The 19,103-nt window shown below is 25.0% G+C and overlaps 1 protein-coding gene across 2 annotated transcripts; it reads left to right on the top strand.

Annotated features, from left to right (window-relative positions):
- Positions 1 to 13: 13 nt before the first annotated feature.
- On the top strand, positions 14 to 11,942 carry LOC145833833 (uncharacterized). 2 transcript variants are annotated; one of them, XM_082941034.1, is made up of 15 exons: positions 14 to 40; positions 194 to 391; positions 529 to 708; positions 1,443 to 1,549; positions 1,782 to 1,889; positions 1,994 to 2,084; positions 3,860 to 3,939; positions 4,324 to 4,492; positions 5,338 to 5,486; positions 5,844 to 5,945; positions 7,247 to 7,401; positions 8,491 to 8,576; positions 8,956 to 9,178; positions 9,505 to 9,633; positions 11,805 to 11,942. In XM_082941034.1, exons 1-15 carry the CDS (start codon positions 19 to 21, stop codon positions 11,905 to 11,907), a joined length of 1,902 nt encoding a protein of 633 aa, XP_082797160.1. In that variant the 5' UTR covers positions 14 to 18; the 3' UTR covers positions 11,908 to 11,942. The 2 variants fall into 2 exon arrangements, with proteins under 2 accessions (XP_082797160.1, XP_082797159.1); XM_082941033.1 differs by lacking the exon at positions 11,805 to 11,942 and having other exon boundaries at positions 9,505 to 10,813.
- The last annotated feature ends 7,161 nt before the right edge of the window (positions 11,943 to 19,103 follow it).

Raw genomic sequence — 19,103 nt, 5'->3', positions numbered from 1 at the left:
GTGTGTAAAATAAGCTATATGGATGAAGATACATTTAAAGGTAATACTGTTTTTATTTGAAAACATCAGTTAAGTTATTTAAAGAACAAATTTACTTGGTTGTAAAACGAACAATATTTGTCGTCCAAAATTAATAATTGAAGTAAATGTACCATAAATTTAAAGATAATCAAAAAAATCAATTTTAATCTAGCTTTGGAGCTCCAAATACTGCAATATGACGAGGAGATTGAAAATATTGAAAACAAAATAACAAAGTTAGCTAAAAGAAAAGATGATTTACAACGACAAAGGAAAAAATTAAATGACAGTTATGATTTCGAATCAAAAAGAAGAGCTGCTGGGAAAACAACTTTTGATGAAAATAATGCGCGTGATAGATGGAACAAAGGTCAATTTTTTTTTAATTGTGACGGAGATAATTTATTTATATATGTAGTTTTGTCAGTACAAAATTTTCATTAAAAGTTTTTAAAATACGGTAAAAATGTTTGGTAAGTGTCTGTTATTAACTTAAAAAAAAAGTAGAATACCCATGGAGTCAGGAAGTGAAGTCGACATTGCAACGAGTTTTTTCTATTGATAAATTCAGACCAATGCAAAAAGAGGTGGTAAATGCTACAATGAGTAATCATGATGTTATACTTATCATGAGCACAGGTGGTGGAAAAAGTTTGACATTTCAACTTCCAGCTATAGTTCAAAAAGGTTTTATATAATGAATTGAGAATATTAAATATTTTTTCATTGTTAATAAAATAATGATTGTTCATAATTTAAGCTTAAAGTGGAGATATAAATTTTGGTTCAAGAATGTAAAAGTTTTATAAGTAGTCTTTTTTCTGTTACTAGAGTTTAATTAGTATTAGCCTCAGTTTTATTTATTTACTATTATAAACTTTTAATAACAATATAATATAGAATATAGTTTTTTCCAATAAAGTATAAATGTTATGATTGATTGCCAGTTGATAGCCTAGGTATTATCTAGACCAGGGTTTCCGAAACTGTTTTTCTAAAAGCCCCCTTTAAAGAAATTAAAAAGTTTATGGTCCCCTAAAACAAGATTTCTCAAAAAATTACCAGTTAAAACGCCTAAAACTTTTTTTTTGCTCTTCATCATCAACTCCAGAATATCTAGCTTAATTTTCAAATAATGACCTCATGACCACCCCCCTAAAAAATTTAGTTTCCATTTTGACAACATCTTACGAAGCTAATTTTTATTTAAGTTCAATAAATTTTTAAATAAAAAAAAACTCTGTTTTACATCAAGTTTTATTTTTTTTGGTGAACAAAATTAACATTAATTGTATAAAATTATACTAAGCTTTATTTTGCCGGAGATAAATTGTATTAAGTATTCACAATGCTTTTAAAAAAGTAATGTATTAAAGTCAAATTGTATACATTATAAAAAGTAAATTGATTTTTTTTCAAAGGGGTCACCTTAGTTATTTCGCCACTTATATCTTTGATGGAAGATCAAGTCAGTTACCTTTTAAGCAAAAATATAGAAGCGTTTAGCCTAAACCATATGAGTACTAAAGTAAGAGTTTGTAGTTGTTTTCAATTGTTTTTAACCTAAAATCGTCTTCTTTATTAAGATGTTAATAGTTATTTTTAATTTGCAGTGTTAACATTGTTTAAAGTTTTCTGTATGTACTCATTTGTTGATATATTTTATCCGATTTAAATCTTATGTGCATAGCAGTTCTTAGAACACAAAAAGTGGTATTCTGTTAATAGATCATATTTTTTAACTTCTTATTTAAATATAGGAGGAAGTAAAAGAAGTTTATAGAAAGATGATCGATGCTAAGATCGATTATTTGATTTTATACGTTACCCCAGAAAAAGTTTCCAAAAGCAAAAGATTTCTTTCAAAAGTGAGCATTTTAAAATAAAATTAAGTATTTTTTATTACAATATAACTTTGTATTTTTATTACTTCAACTTTACTTTACTTAATTAAAGTTATTCTAAATTTTAGCTTCAAAAGTGCTATACAACGAAGAGGCTGACTCGAATAGCAATTGACGAAGTACATTGTGTTAGCCAATGGGGTAATGACTTTAGACAAGGTCAGTTCGTTTACAAAAGTTATTGTTTTAGTTTAGTTCTCAACCAAATTCTCCTAAATCTATGTTTTTTATTAACAAAAACGTTTGCTTAATAGCTCAGCAAATGAAATAAAAATGTTTTAAAATGTGCTTAAACAGTCGTTAACATTATTTTGTAATAAGGGCATAGGGGGTGTCCGAAATTAAAAAAAAATCTATTTTGAATGCTTTAAGTATACACAATAAGAAACTTTTTATAAAACGAGAAAAAAATCAATTAATTTTTGAGATACAACTTGTTTTATAAAAAGTTTCGAATACAAACGTACGCAATAGAATTATTTCAAACCTAATTATAGCACACAAAGGGAAAAAACATATATATCTTGTCCTTCAATATTAATTCAATTTAATATATATTTTTTTGAAATATTATTTTTAATATTACGAATAACTTGCAAGAAGAACATTTTAAGCAACTAAATTAAAAGATTTTTTATTTCAATAAATAGTTTTTTTTTAACTTTGGATTAAAAAATACAGTGAGAAATCAGCTTCTTACAAGTTGTTCCTAACTTATTAAAGATTTGACTGAAAAAGTTTGAAAACGATCGTCAAAAACTGTTGGAGGAGAAAGATTTTTAGTTAAATAATCAATTTTTCTTTTCAGTTCACGCATCCTATACAGAACCTATTGAACTCTTTAACCTTGATCACTTATATCTCAAAAACCACTTTTAATTTTTAAAAACGTTAAAAAACAATTGATAGCTAAGTTTATAAATTTATTGATTTGATAATTTATTTATAAAATTTTTTTACATATTAATAATAATGAGATCCTTAGTTATAATAAATCTCTGAAAATCAAAGTAAAAATTTATGGAGACATTAAGGCATAGCTTAAGTTTACAAACTATATTTAAACACACAAGAAAACTAAAGAAAACTTTTTAAAAAGCTATAGAATGCTATGAACGAAATTATTGAGAAATTAAGAAATAAATTAACAAAAAACTAATGGAAACTGATAAAAAAAGCTAAAGACTAATATAAATAAAATATTAAAGTATTTTGTTATCAAGTTATGATAACGATAAGTATTACTTATTGAAGAAAACTAATGAAAAATTCTATTAATCGAATAAAATTGTTTATGCTAATATTGTGTGCAACAAATTTTTTTTAAAGCAATTAGAATTATACTTAGATATACAAATTGAAACCTATATATTATCTGCAAGTAGTTAGTTTTACGACTATTTGCAGAAATAAAAGTCGATGTATATTTGTTATTAATAGTATAATTAAGTTTAGTTTTAACGTTAAAATTAAGACTATTTTTTAACAGAGTGATACACTCCCCTATGCCCTTAGTATTTTGTACTTATTTTAGTTAGAAGGGTTGTCCAAGCCAAAAAGTAAGCGTTTTATAATAATATAAGATCTAAATTAGTTAAACAATTGTAGCCTACAATGCAGCATGAAAAATCAATATTAACCAAACTTTTTCAAGTCTACTACTTGACACACATCTTAAAGTTATTTACCTTAAACTTTTTATTTGGTAATTAAAGTTTACAAATATAGTTTTTGTTTGATAAACTCAAGTATATTCTTAATTTTCACTTAAAAATAATAGAACTAAATTTTTGTTTTTAATGTATTTTTTTTAAAGTTGTTTACTCACCAGTAATAAACTGGATTTTTTGAAACATTTTCTATTTTTACTCTAAGTAGTTTTTTTAATAAACCAAGTCAGATCTATCTGTTTAAAACAGTTAAACTTTTTTTAGACTATAAAGGACTCAACATACTAAAGACCCAGTTTCCTAAAACTCCAATTATTGGGCTTACCGCAACCTCTACTTTGAAAGTAAGTGATATTTTTAGGTAGCTGCAACTATCCCATTCGTAAAATTATTACATTTGCTTTACAATAGTTTCTACGAGTTTTTCTGCTTCGACGTTATCAATTCTTTCAACTTACGTATCTATTTATACAGTATATTTTATACATCACTGTTTTAAATAATTTATGTTTCAACAGTAGTCCGTTTTTTTTGTTACAAAAAAAAGTGGGTTTTATAATAAGTTAAACGAAATTTAAGAAATAGATTAATTGATTGCTAACATTAATATATTGTTTTGGAAGAGCGTAATAAGTTGTTTTAAGAGGAAATTTTTTGTTGTAAATTGTAAAATTATCGAGTTAGTTTAAACATTTTCTTCTAAAAGTAAAATTTATTTGTACAAAAAGGTGACTGAAGACATTTTAACAATGTTGCAAATACCACAAGCGCTCGTGTTTCATTCTAAATTGAATAGAAGCAATTTGTTCTATGAAGTTAAAGAGAAATCTGAGGATAGCACACATCTGTATAATGAGATAGCAGAAACTTGTCTGAATAATTTCAAAAGCCAGTCTGGTAAGTACTTGCTGTATCGTGAATATTAGAAAAAACTAAAGTTAAACTACTAGAAAAATATTGTACACTTAAATTTATCAAGCAAATTCTTACATAAAGAGTACTATATATATTCAAAATAAGTTTTGAATAAAAGTTTTGTGTTTTTTAGTAAAGTACTAAACTATTACTTCAATAACCAAATTACACTAAAAATATCTTTTTATTTTAGAATTACTATATTAAGTATAGTATTTTATAAGTGGTAACTAAATATTCAAGTAGCTTTAGTGAATTTTTTACATCATAGGGGTAGTCAAAGTATGTTTTACCAAAATAAGCATTATTTCTTATACAAAGTTTTAAAGAGAAAACTATAAATAACTCTTAGTAAGATGAAAATATTTCTTCTAAATTTGGAGATAATTCAGTTTTGTATACAGACGGAATTTAAATAGCAGTTTTTTTGTCATTAATTTTCAGGATTTTTTGAAAATTAATTAAAGCTTTATACTTATTTTGAGCAAAAAAAATCATTTAAAGTTTATAAACGTTCATATTAAAAAAAGAGTAATTTTTTTAACCACAACTCTAAACAAGTAAGTAATTCTTTCTTAAGTGTACAAAAGTCTTCCTTGCGGAACATACTGAACTCGCAAAATTTCATCCCTAAATACTACATTAGGACTTGTTTAGCTCTAGAGAGTATATGTTAGAAAAACATATAAAAGTCCACAAAACAATACCAAATTAAAACAACTTTAGTCCCAACCTATGGCATTTATTTAGTTTATGCTAATTTTCTTGTATGCTATTATTTAAAAAATTGTTTTTCCTGATTACCAAAGTATGCTTAACACTCGCAGGTCTAATATACTGCTTTTCCAAAAAAGACTGCGAGCAAGTTACCAAAGAGTTGCTGTCAAGAAAAGTTAAATGTGGTGCTTACCATGCCGACATATCACTAATGGAAAGAAAGTATTTGTTAAATAATTGGAAAAGTGAAAATTTACAAGTAAGTGTGTTTACTATCATCGTACAATTATACAAAGAAATTATTTTTTTCACTGATAATATGTAGCTATGTTGTGAATATTTTATTTTCCTTTTTAGTTGTTGTTTCTTGTTTAGAAAGTTGTTTAAATTTTAGTTGTTGTTCCATGAATTTCAGCACTGAATTTAAAATAATAAAAAACAATTAATACAAAAAAATGTAGTTGTTTGAACTTTGCAAGTTTTTAAATACTCTGCTTCAATCTTGTAAAAAAATACCATTTATATTTATTATTAAAAATTGGTTAATAAAATTTCTTATGCTTTAGATAAGATAAATTATTTGTTGCCAGTAACACTGACCAAACAAGCTTTATAGGTTCTAGTAGCAACGGTGGCTTTTGGTATGGGCATTGACAAACCCAATTGCAGATTCGTTATTCATCATTCTATGAGCAAGAGTCTTGAAAACTATTATCAGGTTTTTAGTTGTTTTTAAGCATAGTTTTGTATTTATAGAATAATTTTTATTAAAAATTAACTATTGTTAAACAAAAAAATTGTTAAATGTTTTTGCCTGCTCAACTAATGAACTTCAATGAGTTGCGAAAGGTTTTTATTATGCTTACTTTTAAGAAGTTCTGTATAAATAGTGTTGTTACAACTTTTGTCTACTTAGCGCTATTTTCTATGATTTTTTTATAATTTATAAATTAAACACATACATTTTTGATTTTCTACTTGAATTCACTAAAACTAATATAAAAGTAACCAGTTACGGATTTATCTCCAACACTTTTGCAGCAAGTCTAAACTGCTCTATTCAAATTCAAACGTATAATGTTAGGTAATATATTACATTAATATTTTTGAGTTATGATTTTTGTGAAATGCTTGTTCAAAAATTTAAAGTTTGTTTTTAATCTGTTTGTCAAATAAAAAATGTTTTACAGTTAGTATGTTTAAACATCTAATTCGCTGGTAAAAAAATAAATAGTAGTCTTAAATGCTCTATAAGCTTTTGAAATGTGCAGAAAATTTTTAAAATTGCTAATACTTAATTTGATTTATTTATTTAAATTTTTACCAGAATTCTCTGTTTAAGCAATTAGTTATTAATTTGAATTCTTTTTTTGATACCAAAATAAGAACCAATATCAAGTTTGTAATTAATTATGTTACGAACAAACCAATAAAGAATGTATCAAAAATACGTTTAAGATTAAAAATGTTTAGTAATTTAACCAGGGTTGCCACTTTACCTGGAAATCTTAAAAAACCTGGAATTCGACAATTTAGGTAAAAATAACTTGTAAAAATCTAAAATTTTGAACAAAAATCACTAAAAAAACCTAGAAAAACCTGGAATTTAAACAATTTTCACATGTTCAGTAGTAAAATTTCGATTTGACTCAAAAAATCTATTATATATAAAAAAAAATTGTCATCATCATAAATTTTTTTAATAAAAAACTTATTTAAAGTAGCTTTACATCATCTTTTCAATGTTTTTATACTATTTAACACAGTTTCTTACCTTATACTTTACTTTAAAATAAAAATACACCCAAAAATGTTACTTCTAAAAACCTGGAAGAAATTTGGAAAACCTGGAAAAAAATTGGAAAAAACAAGTGGCAACCCTGTTTAACGGAACTTTTTGTCGTCATTATTGTGAATAGCTAAAAAAACAACAATAAGTAGAGATTTGCTGTGTTTTATATCAAATTATAATTAAGATCATTAAAATTGTTTGTTGCATGTTTTTACTAAGTTTTTCAGGAATCAGGAAGAGCGGGTAGGGATGGTAAACCGGCACTTTGCAGGTTGTATTACAACATCAACGACATATTTCGCGTGAGCTGCATGGTCATGCGTGAGTTGAAAGGTGCTGAAAATCTGATTGACATTGTCAAATATTGTCATAATAAAGATACGTTAGTTTTATTGAAAAATAATTAAGTTTAAAACTTACTTTTTTATGTTAACTTAAAATTTTAAAAAGTACATAACTGTAAAAGTTATCATTTATCTAATTGATATATAGTATTAGCATAAATTTGATCAAGCTAATTTACATAGGCTGTTAGATTGTAATAGTACTGTGTTTGTACGCATGTAAGTTAAAAAGTATAGGTTTTAGTAAGAGTAGGATTAAGGGAATAGGAGGGGTCCAACATTTTTTTACTAATAATAGCATTGACTCTTATACGAAAGCTTTAAGTACAAACTACCAGCCAGTTTTTATAGAATTATAAGATATTATTTAACTTTTGTGATATTGTTTTATTTGTAAAAAGTTTCTGATAAAAGCGTATGGATGGCAAATTTTTTGGGGTCATTTTTCTGGGAAATTTAAAAAATCACTGAAAATCTATCTTCTATATTTTTTGAGCTAGAGACCTCAAATTTTCAGAAAATGTTCCTTTTATAGTTTAAAAGAATTTGAATGTTGCGATTTAAAAAATACTAAAAAAAATAAAATTTTAGACAAAAAAAAAAGTTGGTTTTATTAAAATAGAAATTTTATTTTTCAAAATGACTAAAAATTATTGCAATCAATCTTTTTTGAATTTGATAATGGACTTTCTGTATAAATTTGAAGAAGATTGATTAAAAAATAAAGGAGAAGATAGATTTTTAATGAAATAGTCTTTTTTCTCGTTTTTGGTTTGCGCCTTCCATTAGGAACCTATTGAGGTCACCGACTTTGATCGCTTATATCTCAAAAATGCTTTGAGTTTTTTTAAGCGGTAAAAAATGTCTGATAGCTCAGATAAAACTCTATAAAATAAGATCAACTTGTAAAAATCAAGTTGGACCTTTCCCCTATGCCCTTCACATAAAAAATCAAAAACATAACTTTTAATGTATCTCGATAATCTTCAAATATTTTTATGCTGAATTTTGATGGCCAGTTCAATAAATTTAGGTAAAAATGTGTAATGTGAATACTAAAAATAAAATTACTGAGTTAAATGACGATTTCATTTATATAACAAACACAAGTGGAATATTTATAATAGATGCAGAAGATGCTACTTGATCAAACATTTTGGAAACGAAAACTTTACTTGTGATATGATGTGTGACATATGTTTCTGTGGTACTAGTTAGTTTGCAATTATTAAAACTAATTTAAAGTTAACGAGCTTGAGCAAAACTTTAATTCAAATCTAAAAACTAATGTTAATTTTGGAGCAATTTAATTGAATTTTTTTAAGATTTATTTGTAGATACTGTTTTTCTAAATCGTTTATGTACTTTTTTTGACTAATTGCATTTCACTGCCCATAAATATGAACATCTTTACAGAGTGAAAAATTATTAACAAGCTAATTAACAGTTTTTTTTATTACTGAAATTGTTTTAAACAACTGCGGCCTGTGGACGATTGTTTTTATAAAAATTGGCCGGCGACTTATAGAATATTGCTGACTTTTGACTTCACGTAAAGCATTATCTCTGATAGTTTATTATTAATGTTAAAGGTGTAAGAACAGAAGATATAACATTGATAAGCAAGGAAATTATAAATGTGCTGCAAAGTAATTTTGACGAAAGTATTGAAAACAGCAGAGGTCTCACTCCGAAACAGCTTTTAAAGATACTAATTAATATGAAAAAGAAAAAAACTAATGAGTTGTCCAAACTCAAAAGTCAAACTGAACTTAAAAGGGTCATAGTAGAAATGATAATCCAAAATAAGATAAGGTAACAATGTTTACCATTGAGTATTTTTTTTAAGTTCATGTGTTTGTAATATTTGTAACCTGTTTTAAATTTTATATTTAATTTATATTCCTGTTGTGTTTACTTTTTAACTTTAAATAGTTATTTGTTAAATAATTATTTTTACTAAACTACATTAAAACAATTTTTAAATACAATTCTAATTACAAGCTTAACTTTATCATAAGTTTACTGACGACGGACTTTTGTCTGAAAGCGTTTTGAACTTAACTAATATGCATTAAACTTGTAGATTTTTCAAACTATCTTTTGATTTTTTCTAATTACAAGCTAACATTAACCAACAGGGAACATTTTCACTTCACACCTTACACTACTATATCCTATTTGAGGGCCAGTCCGAATTATAACGCATCGGAAAACAATAGCAAAATAAAATGCAAGTTTGTGGAACAAGACATTATCTACACTACAGGGTATCCTTATGTTGATGCTGTTCAAAATTACACTAGTAATAAAAATAATAGTAGTAATTTAGATAAACAAGATAAAACTATAAGTATGTTATCTAAAAGTCGTTCCATTAAAACGAGTTTAATTCCTAATAAGAAACCTAAACATGATGATAGTATCATTATTTTAGACTGATTTTCAAATTGCTGTGATCTTTTTTTTCATTTTTGTTATCTTAATTTATTTTTCTCTTTTTCTATTTAAATTAGTTTGTTGTTTTATAAAGTCACAGTTAAGTATTAGGAAATTAAAGTTATTATTTTATTTTGATTGTTGTATTTCTTGTTTTAAAATACTGACTTTTAGATGCTTCATTATTCATATTTAAATATTAATTTGAGTTCCTGATTAAGTTGGGTTTCAAAGTTTTGGCTTTTAAAAAATACCTAATAAATGTTAATAAGTTTGAGGCAGCTGCGATGTTGTATGAAGCAACATTTATTGTATAATCCTTATAGCAGGGTTGCCAAATCACCTGGAATCCTGGAAAAACCTTGAATTTAAGAAATATTTTAATTAAAACCTGGAATTTCGAACAAAAAGCATTGAAAAATCTGGAATTTAAAAAAACTTTTACATGAAAAGGAATGAAATCTTTATTAGATACGAAAATCTATTACATACAAAATTTTTTTATTATAATTAAAAGTTTTATTTGTTATAAAACACTTTTTAAGGGCATTACAGTGACTTCTATATACTTTTATACTATTTAAGACAGTTCTTTACCTTGAATTTAACTTAACACTAAAAATGAACAAAAACTTGTACTTTCAAAATCCTGGAAGAAATTTAGAAAACCTGAATTTTTTTTTCAAAAAACCTTTGGAAACCATGTTATAGGCTTCTGTTTACCTAAACTTTTTGTTAATTGTATTGTTTTATATTTTTCGGTTTTCAGAGGTTAAAATTTTTTGATGGCTTTAAGTGTGTTCACTGTTTAACTTGCAAGGTAGTTGAAAAGCTTTTTAAAGTAAGGTAGTTTAACAAGCTTTAAAAAAATATTTAGAATAATAATTTTTATTAGATATTCGGAATTTGTAAAACTGTTTTATATGAGTTTTTGAAGACCTTATAAAAATAAGTTAACATTTTTAAATTACGTTAAATTGTTATGCAATTAAATTTTTTCATTAATACTTATTTATATAAATGTGTAAAGTCGAAATTTTTTGAAGATTAAACTTGTTTGAAAGTTATGCTGAGATAAAATATTGTTTATTAAAAACAATCATAAAATATTTATGTTTAATTATTGATTTAGTTCGTTGAAATAAACATTGATACTGTATCTTTAGTTTTTATATTGATTTTTTTTATGATAATTAAAATATACTTATAACTCTAAGTTTTTAAAAAAATAAAATTTCTAGTCGGTTTAATTGATACGTAAGCTAGTCAACACTTATATAGATTTGATTTCATTGACAGTTTTGTATATATGTGCTTTTTAAGTTGTTGATATTTTCTACGTTATTTGGAATTGCATTTGTATTGTACATGATTTTTATGTAGATACATAAAGTTAGTTGGGAAGTTTTGCAACGTGTTTCATTACTGCATCAAAATATTATAGTTTATAAAATAATGTTTAAACTAACAAACTAGTTATGACATGTAATCAGCTTTGTGACTTATTACTTACATAATCAAGACCCTGTTTTTTAAAGTTGACACATTAAAAAAAAATCTTTTCACATCAAAAGTATTATGTGGATTTAAATTTACATCGTACTTCATTTTATTATTCTTATATACCTAATATATAATAACACAATGTTTTTGAAAAAATGTAATAAAAGTTTTAATTAAAAGATTATGGATAAATAAGTTGGTTGATGAAACAGTAATTTTTTGTACTTTAACCAACTAAATATAAAGCTTATAGTAGTTTTATAAACCTTAGATGAATTCAAAAAACATTTTAGTAATTTAAAAAAGTTATTATTATTCCTGATGTTTATACTTAAAATTATTAAATATGTGTTAAGCTATTAAAGAACACTTAATTTAAAGAAAAATTTGAAAGTATTTAAATTTTTGGTCTCTAGTTTCAATTTAAGCAAATTAAACTGTGGATAGAATATTGATGATTTAGAAACTTTTAAAATGTTAATTTTATCAAGTTTTTCAGAAATATGGAGCTAGAATATTTAGAAATGGAGAAAAAAAGAGTTATGTTTGAAAGATTGTGTATAAAATACCCCGGTCTTTTAGAGAGATCTTGTATACAGTAGTTGATTCTAGTTCAACTAATTATACTTGTATGCAATAAATTCATTGGTCAGACTAATTAAAATAGAAAATGTTTCCCTATTGGTAGATTTAATTGATAGTTTAGTTATATTTTTTTTGTAACAGCTTGTAGATTTAAAGTACTTCTCAAAAAGAATACATTTTAGGATTATATTAAATTAAAAAAAGGATTGTATAGATTTATTTGAATAAAACTTCAGTCTTTGACGTCTGTAATAAAAATCCACAAATTAAAACTCTAAGCTGTTAATTTTGGTTGAGTTAACTAAATAACGTTTTTATTCATTTTAAAATTGTTAAACTTTCACTTTGCACGTTTACCAGGCTTAGACAAAAAATTGTAAAAAATACTTTTGTTTCTGAAATTTTTGAAATATAAGACTAAAGAAAAATATTAAACTAAAATAATTAAAAAAACTGCTGAGTATTTTTCTTTATTGAACTGACACATGTTTCTGTGCGTCAAACGAGTTAGCACACTTCCACGGAGTTCTGTAAAAAATAATAAGTACTGCAAAATAGAAGGTAAAGTAAATTAGTACAATATTTACTAAAAATAAGCATAATTACAATAGATTAGTAGTTAATATTATACACAATATATAAACCGACTGTTAAAAATTTAGAAAAAAAGGAGTAAATCAATAAGTATTAATTATCAATTTATAAATTTAATAAATAAATATAAGTTAAAGTACTACAAAACACGTTATGTATATTGTTTATTGTGTACTTATTGTACAACTAGTAACTTCTAATCTTTTGTAACTATGCTTATTTTAGTAAATACACATACTCATCTACTTTATCTAATTTTCTTTTCTTACAGTACTTATTATTTATTACAGAACTTTATGGAAGTGTGTTAAATCGCAAAACATATGTCGGTTCAATAAAGAAAATTGTTCATATTGTTTTTATAATGTTACTATGAAACTTGTTTTGCTAGGATCTTTATTAACAAACGATTAGCTTGAAATTTTGATTCTTTCAGACTATGTTGTCAATTTAACTTAATAAACTAAACTTTTCTTATCTAATATCGTATCAAAATTATAAAAAATTCTTGAAATCTGATATTAATCTTTAAACTTTTTTTTCAACTTTGGTTCTAATTTGAGTGATATTTAAATTTATTTGAGCAAAAGTATTTTAAAAAATTTCAAAACAAATGGAATGACTTCAGCTGTAGCTTTTTTTTTAGTTTGAAGTTCAGAGCTCGTAAGGTAAAAGGCTTCCTTGCCACTAACTTGAAAAATTTTTGTTATAAAATACCGACTATAACTAACCTTTTGAAAATTTATGCATTGAAGTTACCCATCAAAAGACTTACCGTCATGTTATATTGATTCCAAGAAACACTAACTTAAAGATAATAAGATTTGTTTATTATTTGAAAAAAAAAAATTATTACTTAATAAAGACTATATGTTTTACCTCAAGTCTAACATTTTTTTAAATATATCATACTTTTAAACTAATCTTAATTAACTTTTTATCAGAGAGAGTAAAAAATAATTTCAATTGTTAGATCTAATAAAAGTTATATATAAAACACACACTACTTTAAATGTATTTCGGAATTAGTGCACTAATTCTTCCTCAGAGTAATGTTTATTTGGCGCAAAATTCGTATTTATACAATAGTTAAGTAACATAAAATAATAATCTATTAGTAAACTAGATAATTTCCTGCACTTTTTAAAGTTTTATTGCTGTTTAAAACAAAACTTTTAGTTATATATTATCTTAAAAGAAGCTACTTTATTCAAGCTAACTTTGTTCTACATAAAGTAAGTAATTAATTAGTATATCAAAATAGCCTAAATTTAGCAAAAGTGACATTACCAAGTAACTTAAGACTAGTGATATACCGGACTCACTATCCGGATCCGGCCGGATATTGCCATTTTTGTCTGATATCCGGATCCGGCCGGATCTTAATATGAAAAAAAGTCCGGTTCCGGCCGGGTTCTAATTTGAAAAAAAAGTCCGGATCCTAATTTGAAAATAAAGTCCGAATTTGGTTCCGGCCGGATTCTAATTTGAAAAAAAAAAGTCCGGGTCCGGCCGAATCCTAACAGAGATCTGGTCGATTTGGATCTAGTTAGTAAAAAAGAGCATACAGAAAAGTATTTTTCAAAAACAAACCCTTTGTAAATTAAAAACCTACCTTGATTGGCTCATTTTGAACACGTGACTAATTTACATTTGTTTCAGGTAAACTATGAAAAAAACATTTCAGAAATGCAACTCTTTACCTATGTTGTAAAATAAAATCTTTACTACCAAATTGTTAGGCTAGTTTTAAGATTTTTTTAAAAAACTCAGGCTAGTTTTATTTTAAATTTTGAATGAGTTTAAGCTGATCCAGTTTTCAATATTTTGTGGTTTTCTAGCTAATTTTTTTCAAGAACTTGATTTTAGATTGGTAATGCTATAGGGGGGGGGGGGGGGTCCTCCTTGATTTTACAAGTTGATCTTATTTAATAGATTTTAATCTTAGCTACCAGATATTGTTTCTGTGATGTACTTTATCTTTCTATCAATTTTCCTTATACTAAATTTAAAGTTATTCATAGTTTTTTTTAGCTTTTTTAGAAATGAAATTTTGAAACTACAAATGTAAGCTCTACTTTTTATGTGAAAACTAGCGATGTACCTGACTCACTATCCGGATCCGGCTGGATATTGCCATTTTTGTCTGATATCCGGATCCGGCCGGATCTTGATATGAAAAAAAAATTCGGTTCCGGCCGGATTCTAATTTGAAAAAAAAGTCCGGGTCCGGTACATCACTACTTAAGACGGAATTGTTATTTTGTTCAAACAAGCTATAGAAAAAGTTGTTTACACTCGTTTATGTAAACGATTTACTAAATAAAATATCTTAGACATTAAGGTTTGAGAGAAGGCTAAACTACCCCATTAGCTTTGTCTGATTATGAAGGTGTTTAACTTCATTTGATAAAGGTGAATCAGTACGTGCAGCATTAAAGTAATTTTAACTAAGTAAAGTATTGGTAGTGTGGATAAAAAAAGCTTTTAAGCTAATGAGATTGCTGTATAGAGACAAAATAAATTTGTTGTTCAGGTTGTATCTAATTTAAAGGAAAAAATTTATGAATTTTCTAGGATTAGCTTCAACTTATGAAAACACTGATGTTGAAGTCTCAAAAGGCTCAGTCTTAGGACCTTTAAAATTTGTGATACATATCAATCTTTTACGTAATAAAACCAGTGTATAGATTTTAATTTTTTCAAAACATTGCTTTACACGAAATCTCAACAAAACAATATGTAGAAGACAATGTCAACTTCAATTTGGAATTTAAATAAATTTCAGACTGGTTTATTGTAAACAAGCTTAAGTTAAATTTTGAAAAAATAAAATGCATGCTTTTCATTCAGCAAAATATTTTTGGAAAAAAATTAATTTAAAGATAAGTAAAACAATTCTTAAAAGTTAAACAAGTATATATTATTTGTAGATGTAAGTATATGATATTTTTGTATTATATTAGAAAATAATCTTAAATGATAAGAACATGTACAAACAAAAAATGAAGTTATCAATGAATACTTTTTTTTAAATACATTTTAAATTAAAGATATATGTATTTTTGCATGGTGTTTGTATCCATACTTAATCGTAGTGTATAAAGTCTATCTACTTGTTAATAAAGCTCTTAAATCTATTTATTACAAAAGATATGAAATAAATGTACGAATTAATTGTTGAAAAATTAGTTAAAGGTAAGCTAGATATCTTTATGTATAAACACAAACGTGATATTTTACCATACGCTTTCTAGTACTGAAAAATAATTAGATAGAGTACATAACCATTCTACATGATAAAAAAATCCTACTGAGTTATTAAAGTTTGTACCAATATTTAAGTTTAAACAACTTTATTCGTTTCATGTTTGTGAAGAATTTGTTGAAAGTTTTTTGGTAATATTTTACAAGCGTGAATGGCTTTTTTTTGTAATTTTATTTTTTAACCAAACTTTAAAACCAATTGTTTTCAATTTCTTTAATGCTAATTTGAAACTTTTTTTTTATTCTAAAGAACGTTCTTTTGCTCAGCTTTTCACAATAATTTTTATCGAATTTAGGTTATAATTTTGTAGTGGGGCTCCTTTAAAAATTTAATGTTTTCTAGCATTTTTTACTTTACATTGTTTTTCGCCAAAAAAAGTTTTTTTTTTCGAATTTATTTATTTATTACATACTTATTAAATTAAGTTTAAAAACGTTATTAATTTAAAAAAAAAAAAAAATTATATCATATGCTTTAATAAATTTTTCAGAAAAATTCCAAATTTGCACGGTTTTAGTTTTTTTACATGGTTTTACAGCAAAAGTAAATTATTTTTTAAATAATTTTATTTTAAACAGACTTATATAATCAAACTTTATAACGTTATTTAATTCTTTCCCAACTTATTTTTATATGACCCATTAAAGTTTTACCTAAACTCTTAGTATTTGATCAAAAAGTCCCTTAAATTACGTAAACAAAAAAATCAGGTAAAACTTGTATAGGTCATATATTTGAAAAATAATGATAAGCTTGAAAAAATTTAATAACGTTATAAAACTTAGTTATATAATTCTGTTAAGAATAAAAATTAATTTGAAAATAATTTACTTTTGCTATAAAACCATGTAAAAAAAGAACCAAAACTGTGCGTATTTGGAACTTTTCTGAAAAATTTATTTAAGCCCATGTTATAAAAAAAAAATTTTTATACGATTTTGAAAAAAAATTAATAACTTTTTAAAAATCAATTTAATAAGTATGTTAATAATAGAAAAAAAAAATTTGAAGAAAAACAACGTAAAGTAAAAAAATACTAAAAAACATTAAATTTTTAAAGGGGCCCCACTACAAAACTAATACCCCAATTCGATGAAAGTTATTGTAAAAAGCTAAGTAAAAGCACGTTCTTTAGAATAAAAAAAAGTTCCAAGTTAGCATTAAAGAATTTGAAAATAGTTGGTTTTAAAGTTTGGCTAAAAAATAAAATTACAAAAAAGCCAAGTTCACCCTCGTTAATATTTTTGGTAAAGTCTTGAATTTTTTTTTTTTTTAAGCTATTTTTAATTAAGTTTCAATTGTTAAGTTTATATAAAAGAGAAATTTACGTGATATAGCTGGTAAAAGTAAATAGGAATAAATAACTTTTTCTGGTCTTAAGCAAAACATAAATAATCTATTAATGTCTCTCCAGAGTTATTTTTCAGGAATTAAGATTCAAATATGACAATAGATTAATCCAACTAAAATATTTTTACTGCTTTTTATATTAAATCATACTGATATTTATAACCATATTGATCCAAAACTAACACAGATAACATTTTTATCCTGTCTAACTGAATATGTTATTGAGTTTTTCACATATAAACTTATCCCCAGTATTTGACATAGAGTTAACAAAATTTAAACTGTATCGGACTGATGATTAAAAGTTTCTATTCATTTAAAAAAATGTTACACTGATACCTATTATGTTAGGAATAATTTTGTATGATGACTCTAGTTTCTTAAGCTTCCATTTAAGCTTCTTAAGTTTACATGTATCGGAAGCCAACAACCTCTTTACAAAAGATAAGTTGATTTTTTATTATACGACTAATAAATAAAAATATTTATGTCTAACTTGATTAAATAAAAAAAATTACAGTATTAATTACATATTTACTTTTTTTATGACTAAAATAAATAAGGGTTTTAATTTTAGTATTAATATTTAAGCTAAATGGCATTTATTTTAACAAATATTATTTATAAACCATAACTAGTTTTTTTTATCTTTATCGTTTCTTATATTCAATTAAAAGGTAAGGAGGAATATATGAGGTCTGCAAGACTTTACTGAAGACATGAATGTGAATATTACTTCAAAAAAACCAGTATTAAAAATGATCTTCAACTGTTTTTATACCAAACGAGGTACCTCTCACCAGACCAAAGAACGCAATACTCAAAAAGGCAAAAGTTTTTCTTAGAGAATTGAAAGTTGACACGGTAGAACAAAAGATTGTTTACTCTAATAAGAAAATGTTTTCATCAGAAATTGCTGTTAGCAATCTAAATGACGAATTGTTAACAAAGTTTACGATTTTGTAGTCATTGATGACTCAATGAGAATAGTCTACTGCCAAAAAAAAGTCGTTTTATTTTGTGGAGTGTGACTGGAGTCGCGAAATCTTGGAAATCACCTATGATCTTAGAGCAAAGCGTCAGGTATAAAACATATTTCTAAATTAACAACACTTCCGTTTCGATATTTGAAAGTACGAATAAATTTTTGATTAGCCTGTAATATTTCAGTAAAGATATAGAACGATAACAGAACTGAAAAATAATTCAAAATTTTTGCAAATGTGATTTTAAATATATTTGGACACTACCTCATCGCCTGATTTAAACTTAATAGTTTTTTAGTATTTTCTTGTAAAAGCTTGGCTCTTTTTTATAATTGTTGATGACTTATAAACATCCCTCCTGGGTAATAGGCTTAAAATATGTTGATAAGTTAAAAGTTTCCCGTTTGGATATTTTAGAATAAAAATTTGAATTATAATCGAAAAAAAAAGAGACATCACATTGAACAAAAAATAAATTTATTTTAGCTTTACTTACTTACAAAATGCAAAGAATAACTTCTTAAATGCTATTTCCTTTAAATAAAAAAAATCCCAATGCGGCTATTTCACAATGGTCTGAAAACGAGGTTCAAGCGGCCATTGACTATAATCAATTAATTTTGCTGAAAAAAAATTAAACTAAGTGTTAAACATAAATAAACAAAACTTGATGTCTTTGTTTAAAATTGGTTTTCTTATTTTTCAGCTTTAAGTATTTAAAAAGTTATGTAAGTTTAAATCCAACCAGTTTTTACCTTTGATGGTTTAAAAACTATTAAAAATTCTTCATAGCTTTTGTCAAAAATTGTTTGCAGAAAGTTACAAGAAATACTTGTGAAACTTATTTAGAATTTTTTTTAACCATTTTTCTTAAGTTCGGTTTAATTTGTATGGGAAACTACAATAAGTTGTTTAAAAATTTAAAACTTTTTTTTTGCTTTTAAAATTCGATATTTTTTCAAAAAAAAAAAAAGAAAATAGGCATCAAATTATTGCTTGTATAAACCTAAAAAAT

Source organism: Thalia democratica, chromosome 4, assembly GCF_965202585.1.
Source record: "Thalia democratica chromosome 4, ktThaDemo2.hap1.1, whole genome shotgun sequence".
NCBI classification, from domain to species: Eukaryota; Metazoa; Chordata; class Thaliacea; order Salpida; family Salpidae; genus Thalia; species Thalia democratica.
This window is presented reverse-complemented; position numbering and strand designations above follow the sequence as displayed.

Bases quoted from the DNA above. Each gene is read 5' to 3' on its own strand.
- LOC145833833 (XM_082941033.1), top strand. From the start codon at position 19: ATGGATGAAGATACATTTAAAG. The intron at 709-1,442 runs GTTTTATATAAT...TTTTTTTCAAAG, and splicing joins TCCAGCTATAGTTCAAAAAG to GGGTCACCTTAGTTATTTCG. The intron at 1,890-1,993 runs GTGAGCATTTTA...TCTAAATTTTAG, and splicing joins GCAAAAGATTTCTTTCAAAA to CTTCAAAAGTGCTATACAAC.